At 37.1% G+C, this 7,280-nt stretch overlaps 1 protein-coding gene across 1 annotated transcript in view; it reads left to right on the forward strand.

Moving 5' to 3' along the window:
• LOC137738338 (protein argonaute 10-like) overlaps window positions 1–6,178 on the forward strand; it is an 8,281-nt gene extending 2,103 nt beyond the window's left edge. The window contains exons 2-22 of the mRNA XM_068477975.1: window positions 1–33; window positions 276–484; window positions 691–840; window positions 940–1,073; window positions 1,189–1,298; window positions 1,387–1,493; window positions 1,694–1,832; window positions 1,938–2,054; window positions 2,303–2,410; window positions 2,675–2,746; window positions 3,092–3,214; window positions 3,313–3,472; window positions 3,609–3,730; window positions 3,962–4,099; window positions 4,181–4,323; window positions 4,480–4,542; window positions 4,656–4,719; window positions 4,809–4,944; window positions 5,051–5,124; window positions 5,421–5,547; window positions 5,671–6,178. The exon at window positions 1–33 is cut by the window's left edge and continues 577 nt beyond it. Coding sequence (XP_068334076.1) covers window positions 1–33; window positions 276–484; window positions 691–840; window positions 940–1,073; window positions 1,189–1,298; window positions 1,387–1,493; window positions 1,694–1,832; window positions 1,938–2,054; window positions 2,303–2,410; window positions 2,675–2,746; window positions 3,092–3,214; window positions 3,313–3,472; window positions 3,609–3,730; window positions 3,962–4,099; window positions 4,181–4,323; window positions 4,480–4,542; window positions 4,656–4,719; window positions 4,809–4,944; window positions 5,051–5,124; window positions 5,421–5,547; window positions 5,671–5,852 — 2,511 coding nt within the window. The 3' untranslated portion in view covers window positions 5,853–6,178. The remainder of the gene's footprint in view (window positions 34–275; window positions 485–690; window positions 841–939; window positions 1,074–1,188; window positions 1,299–1,386; window positions 1,494–1,693; window positions 1,833–1,937; window positions 2,055–2,302; window positions 2,411–2,674; window positions 2,747–3,091; window positions 3,215–3,312; window positions 3,473–3,608; window positions 3,731–3,961; window positions 4,100–4,180; window positions 4,324–4,479; window positions 4,543–4,655; window positions 4,720–4,808; window positions 4,945–5,050; window positions 5,125–5,420; window positions 5,548–5,670) is intronic.
• The last annotated feature ends 1,102 nt before the right edge of the window (window positions 6,179–7,280 follow it).

The following is a 7,280-nucleotide window of genomic DNA, read 5'->3' on the forward strand; positions in this document are numbered from 1 at the left end:
GAGTTACCAGAGAAGGACTTGAACCATTATGATGTAAGCTCTTTTGTTTGATGTTTCTGCCGTGCCATAAAAATTGGGCCCTTTAATCTGACACTCAACATGTTTAAGATGTTTTTACTTTTCATAATTTCTTTTGCATTGCAGACGAAATTGAAAAAAGCACTGTTTTCACGGTCCCTTTCTTCTAGTGGCATTTATGAGAGTTAAATTTGAACTAAAATCTTGTTCTTAATGTCTGTTTGCCTTTTCCGGCATTGGTGATCTGACTCTTGCAGGTTAGCATAACTCCCGAAGTTGCATCGAGAGCTTTGAACAGAGCTATCATGGCAGAACTGGTGAGGTTGTACAAGGAATCTGACTTAGGAATGAGACTGCCTGCTTATGATGGTAGAAAGAGTCTGTACACTGCTGGTGAGCTGCCCTTTGCTTGGAAGGAGTTCAATATTAAGCTTGTTGATGAACCTGATGGAAACAATGGCCGAAAGTAAGGACATCGCCTCCTGTTTTCCTTCCGTTTCCGTGTAGACTCTTATATATTGACTTGGATTATAATAATACCTAACACGAACTGGAAACAATAAAGTTTAAGAAATTTCCAATGGTCTTGTTTTGTTTTCTATACGATGAGAAATTGGAATTTGTCGTTATAATCTCCAAATGGAACTAATTTCCGGTTACCCAATATTTCAGAAGAGAAAGAGAATATAAAGTGGTAATTAAATTTGTTGCACGAGCAAACATGCATCATCTGGGCCAGTTTCTGGCTGGTAAGTGTGCCGATGCTCCACAGGAAGCGCTCCAAATTCTTGACATTGTATTAAGAGAGCTCTCAAACAAGAGGTATTAATTTATTACCCAACTGTAAATGCACTATGTTCTGTGGGTGCTGAGATTGATTTTATTATTAATTTGACCCGGTCTTCATTTGGTTTGGTAAAGGTACTGCCCCATTGGGAGATCCTTCTTTTCACCCGATATCAGAACACCACAACGGCTTGGTGAGGGGTTGGAATCGTGGTGCGGGTTTTACCAAAGTATAAGACCTACCCAAATGGGGCTTTCCCTCAATATTGGTTGGTAATTTAAAGTTATTTGAATTTCGAAAGGAACACACTTATGGTTTGTGTCAATCTCATATGATCTCTCACATATTTTGTTTTTATTGTTTCTCTATTGTCACATTTGCAGATATGGCTTCAGCTGCGTTTATTGAGCCTCTCCCTGTAATAGAGTTTGTAGGCCAGCTTCTAGGCAAAGATGTATTGTCTAGAACATTGTCTGATGCTGACCGTGTAAAGGTACTTGATTCTTAGATTTTTGGTGCGACATGTTTCTGTTCCCATAGTATTGAATTTAATCTAGAGCGTTAATTTAAATGTCTACCAGATTAAAAAGGCTCTTAGAGGTGTGAAAGTTGAAGTTACACACAGAGGGAGTGTTCGAAGAAAGTATCGAGTTTCAGGATTGACATCTCAACCTACAAGAGAACTAGTGTAAGTTTGAAGTAGCTCTAGGTTGGATTTTTTGTCAGCTTTATTGGTTTTGTACTTGTACACAGACAGGTACAAGAATCAAGGCTTGCACTCTATTTCCCACACCCCTTCCATCTTCAGGAAGCAAGGCCAGAAGCTGTAATTTCTTTTCTTGATCGATTTGTACTAGTGTTGTGTTTGCTGATGCTATGTCTGTTCAGGTTTCCTGTTGATGAGAACTTGACCATGAAGTCCGTAATTGAATACTTCCAAGAGATGTATGGATTCACCATTCAACACGGGCATCTTCCTTGCCTTCAAGTTGGTAATCAGAAGAAGGCAAACTATTTACCCATGGAGGCGAGTAATTGTCCTTAAAAACTTCTCATCTTCCCGGTGATTATTTAATTACAATTTCTTTTTCATATTTCTTATGTGGAACTTACACGCTTTAATCTTTTTCAGGCCTGCAAAATTGTTGAGGGGCAACGGTATACAAAGAGGTTGAATGAGAAGCAAATTACTGCTCTCTTAAAGGTTACATGTCAAAGACCCAGGGATCGTGAAAATGACATCCTGCAGGTGATTTTTTTTTTATTTTTTTATTTTTTTATATTTTAACATGGTTAAATGCTTTTTCTCTCCTGACTTTCTTCCCAAGGAAATACAGATTTCCTATATCAGTGGGGGTTTTCAGGAGAGAAAAATAATAGTGAAATTGGCTGATAGTTTGATGTAATGACCAACTTGGGAAATGGTGAAAAAGTACATATACGAAATATATTATCTGTAACGCTATTTTTTTCCTTTTGAAATTAAAATGCTAGCAGACTGTTCAACACAACGCTTATGACCAAGATCCTTATGCGAAGGAGTTTGGAATCAAAATCAGTGAAAAACTAGCTTCAGTCGAAGCTCGAATTCTTCCTGCTCCTTGGGTAATGCTTCCCCTCAATTTTTTTCTTTGAAAAGTTTGTTTCAGTATAGGGTAGTGCTATCCACACCTATTTTACTTCTCACACCCTTCTCAATTTTTGGCCATTGGATTGAATGAATTGAAGATCAGTGGCCAACAATTAACAAGGGTGTGTGGGAGGTAAAAATGGGTGTGTGAATAACATTTTCCTTGGTATATATTCTCATTTTTTGTAGCAAGTTTGGGAAAATATATGTTGACCATCTCAAGGAACCCTTACCTGCAGCTGAAGTATCATGAAACTGGAAAAGAAAAGAATTGTTTGCCTCAAGTTGGTCAGTGGAATATGATGAACAAGGTATCACACTTGTCAACTGCAATCTTGTTTTGCTAGTTGTCATAAATTTCTAGATTACCTTTCTGATTTTGTGAATGTAATAACTCCATTTTTAGTATGTATAAGTGAGTCAAATTGGCCATTGAACCATCATGGTAATAACAGTTCCAATAGATAATCAATTCAACATGTACAACCTATCACCCCTGATATTGTAGTACAATCTACACTACCGTCTTTAAAAATTTTCATTTTATAATTTCCTCCAATATCTGTTAAGGTGTTGCAAGGTTTTTATCAGTCATAATGTCTTCATTCTATGGTTCTACTACTAATACTTTGGCTGCCTGTCTTCTTGTAATGCAGAAAATGATTAATGGAATGACTGTCAGTCGGTGGGCTTGTATTAATTTTTCACGGGGAGTGCAAGAGAGTGTCGCACGTGGATTTTGCAGTGAACTTGCTCAAATGTGTCAAGTATCTGGCATGGTATTATTTCTGCCAATTTTTATGTAAAGTGTTTTGTCTTATGTCATTTCTGCATGTTTTCATAATTTGGGATATAAATGTATTTTGCTATTCTGTAGGAATTTAATTCAGAACCTGTAATTCCAATCTACAATGCGAGGCCTGAACAAGTAGAGAAAGCTTTGAAGCATGTTTATCATGCGTCCATGAACAAGACCAAAGGAAAAGATTTAGAGCTCCTATTGGCCATTTTGCCTGACAACAACGGGTCCCTGTATGGTATGTCATACGTGCCTGTGATTTCACTTAGAATATTGCATTAATATTTGACCTTGATATACATAAAAATAAGCTTTATACGTGAGATTTGATCTGGAATTGTATATGTAGTTCTAATCTGATTCTGCTATTGTAGGTGATATCAAGCGAATATGTGAAACAGATCTCGGTTTAATATCACAATGCTGTCTCACAAAGTATGTTTTCAAGATCAGCAAACAGTACTTGGCTAATGTCTCCCTAAAGATAAATGTTAAGGTTTGTCCAATTCCAGTCTTGCATAATACTACGGTAACCGTGAATGAGCTCATTTTACAATATATGACTTGAGACAAAGTTGTTGAGAATGAGAGCATCCTTTTTCTTTCTGTATGTTTTTACATTTTTATGGTAAAGATAATGGCCTCTTTTGTGATCATTGTAAACCTAGTCTCTTCACCCCCTATAATTACTGGATCCTGATGATTTTGGGACACATCCATGGTGCAGATGGGTGGCAGAAACACCGTTCTCTTGGATGCTATCAGCTGCAGGATACCTTTGGTCAGTGATATACCAACCATAATCTTTGGAGCAGATGTGACTCACCCTGAGAATGGAGAAGATTCCAGCCCCTCAATTGCTGCTGTAAAATCCTTTATTACATAGAAATTCTTTTGGCAATATGTGTTGAAACCTTCGTTGCTAATGGTGTTTGTACTTATCCAGGTGGTAGCTTCCCAGGACTGGCCCGAAGTGACCAAATATGCTGGATTAGTTTGTGCTCAAGCTCACAGACAGGAACTCATACAGGATTTGTATAAAACATGGCAAGACCCTGTTCGTGGCACAGTCAGTGGTGGCATGATCCGGTACAAGAACTCTAGCCAATTCTTTTCTTAATCTTGAGTGCATTCTTCCCCTACTAATGGAAATCCAATTTGGTCCTTGGATCTTCTGCTTGCATATAATGCTCTCCATGCGTAGGTTCTAACGCTCTTATCTTTAACGTTATTCTGTTTGTCCAGGGATCTTCTGGTTTCATTTAGGAAGGCAACAGGACAGAAGCCCCTAAGGATTATATTTTACAGGTAAATGTTTGTATTCCTAGTGCCAGTGTTTGTAACAAACAGTTTGATTATCTGTCTGCATTGTTTTTTCTTTGTGCCATGTTCTTAAATTGGATGGAAATAATTCTGATCAGGGATGGTGTAAGTGAAGGTCAATTTTACCAAGTCTTACTTTATGAGCTCGATGCAATCCGGAAGGTGAGAATTGAAATATTTTATTTCATTATGGCTGGTATCAATATATTGGAGATGAATGGAAATTACATTGATAAGTAATCTTCATACAGGCATGCGCTTCTCTGGAACCCAACTATCAACCACCAGTGACTTTCATTGTGGTTCAAAAACGGCACCACACTCGATTATTTGCTAATAACCATAGGGACAGGAGCAGCATAGACAAGAGTGGGAACATATTACCTGGTAAAGTTAACCTATCTGGGAAACTTACATCTGTCCGTCATGTTGCACCTTCTTGACTAATACAAAGTGTTTTTTGCTTAATGTTTTATCATTTTACTGTTTTCAGGTACCGTGGTTGATACTAAGATTTGTCATCCAACCGAACATGATTTTTATCTCTGCAGTCATGCTGGTATTCAGGTAGAAAATTGTATTCACTTTTCATCTTTGCAGTTCTGCCCTGGAACTGGAAGTCTGGAAAAATTAAATATATCTCTGGATCTCTTTGAAACCATATTCCAGAAAATCTGAACCAATCATGTTCCAAAAAAACCGCTTTTTGTTAAGATCTTATAATTTCAAATAACATATGGGTGTAACCGCATAGAATCTTTTAAACAAATTTTAGTTGCATTTTCCATTTATAATGCTTTGTAAATTTTACAGTCTTTGACAGTTGAATGTATCATGTATGCATATTTTTCTTACATTGGCAGGGGACAAGTCGCCCAGCTCACTACCATGTTCTTTGGGATGAGAATAATTTTACTGCTGATGGAATCCAATCATTGACAAATAACCTGTGTTACACATATGCAAGGTGCACACGCTCTGTCTCTGTTGGTAAGTAATTGTTCTTCCATGTGACGTAGCCGAATAATTTTCTGCTCATGCATAATCAATTCTGCTATAAAGCCATGCTCTAGGTGAAAAAGGTTTTGAATTATCTGCTGTGTCCTTTTGCAGTACCTCCGGCATACTATGCGCATTTGGCTGCTTTCCGTGCTCGATTCTATCTGGAGCCAGATATGCAAGAGAATGGCTCTACTGGTCACACTGCTAAGGGTACACGCGCTGCTGGCGAGTCTGGAGTCCGACCATTACCAGCCTTGAAGGAGAATGTAAAGAGAGTAATGTTTTATTGTTAGAAGTGGAAGAGGGTCGATGGTTTGGTCACTGAAACGAGATTAGCCAGAAAAGACGCTGCAACCACAAGATGATTGTTCACTGTTAATTTTCCTTCCTCACATACAAACCTTTTATGCGGGTTCAAGGTCTTCCGGTTTAACTAGCGGCGGAGGGAAGAATAGAGAGGGTGTTTCTGAGTTTAGATCAGTATTTATAGTGTTAGAGAGTTGTTCCTTGATCACCATAGATAGCAGGTCCTTGTTCACTGCAGTGTAGGCCCACTTATGGGGAGTTTATCAGTTGTAGGCTCTGTAAAGAAATGTTAATTAATGAATCTAATTTACATCTAGGAAATTTTTGCGTCAGGCTTCAAAAAATGCTTCTCAAACTATCAGTTGGCAGTTTTTTTCAGAAGTATATATTTCAGCATGAATGAGCAGAATTGCAAGTTACTACCTGCAATTACTTCTGCAAATCGCCAGTTAGTTCTCAACCCAATAAGCTGTTCTAACATCAAACCTACAAATAAGAAACAATTCTCCAGTGGGTTCTTAAATAATCGTTAGAAAGAAACTGTTAAAAAAAGTAACAGTGTGCGAGTACCCAATACTTTGGACTGCCAAAGTTAATTGTTTTGATTTTTTTTCTTGGGAAATTCATCAAATGATCATTTTTTAAAGTATAATTTTATTTGAATTTATATAATTTCTTTCTATATCCAATTTACTCTTAATACTCATATTATTTTTAATGGAACTTTAACGAAAAGCTCATGGTACTGTTCACTTTAACGAAAAACCACATTTTTACACTAAAAAGTCAATCCTGGTATTGTTCACTTTACCCTTTATTTTGTTCTTATTGTTAAAACTCAAAGTTTTCACGCCATTTTCATTAGTTTTTCTTATTTTTAAAGAGATTTTGCACAAGTACTATTTGAACTTGCAAGCATGTGCGCCACCTAAACTTTTAATCTTTATTTTTTACCACCTGAACTCTCTGAACTGTTGGAATCTACCACCTACATTATTTTCCATCCATTTTGCCATTAAATCATGTCATGCGCCTCTCACGTGGAGGGATATTTTTGTCAATTCACTTCCTAGGGCTTATTGGAATCAATTTGTACAAAGGCAAAAGGCATTTTCTCTACAACGGCGTTGAAGTTAGGTCAGAAGAGAAATGAAGAAGTTGATTTCGGGTTTAATTTTGGCAAGGGTTGTTGAAGTGAAAATTATGCAAAAATATAGTATTTCATTTACAGTGAGTATTCAAGATTTATTTTTTTGTAGGTCAGCAAGTGAGTGTGTGATTCACCTTAATTTATTCAAATATTAATTTTTCAAATTCTTATGGAGGGAATTGCTGAACTAGGGCGGTACAAACTCCTAATTTTGGCATCATATTGACTTAGGCTGTATTATTTTGGAGCTAATTTGTATCTTAGT

Source organism: Pyrus communis, chromosome 6, assembly GCF_963583255.1.
Source record: "Pyrus communis chromosome 6, drPyrComm1.1, whole genome shotgun sequence".
Taxonomy (NCBI): Eukaryota; Viridiplantae; Streptophyta; class Magnoliopsida; order Rosales; family Rosaceae; genus Pyrus; species Pyrus communis.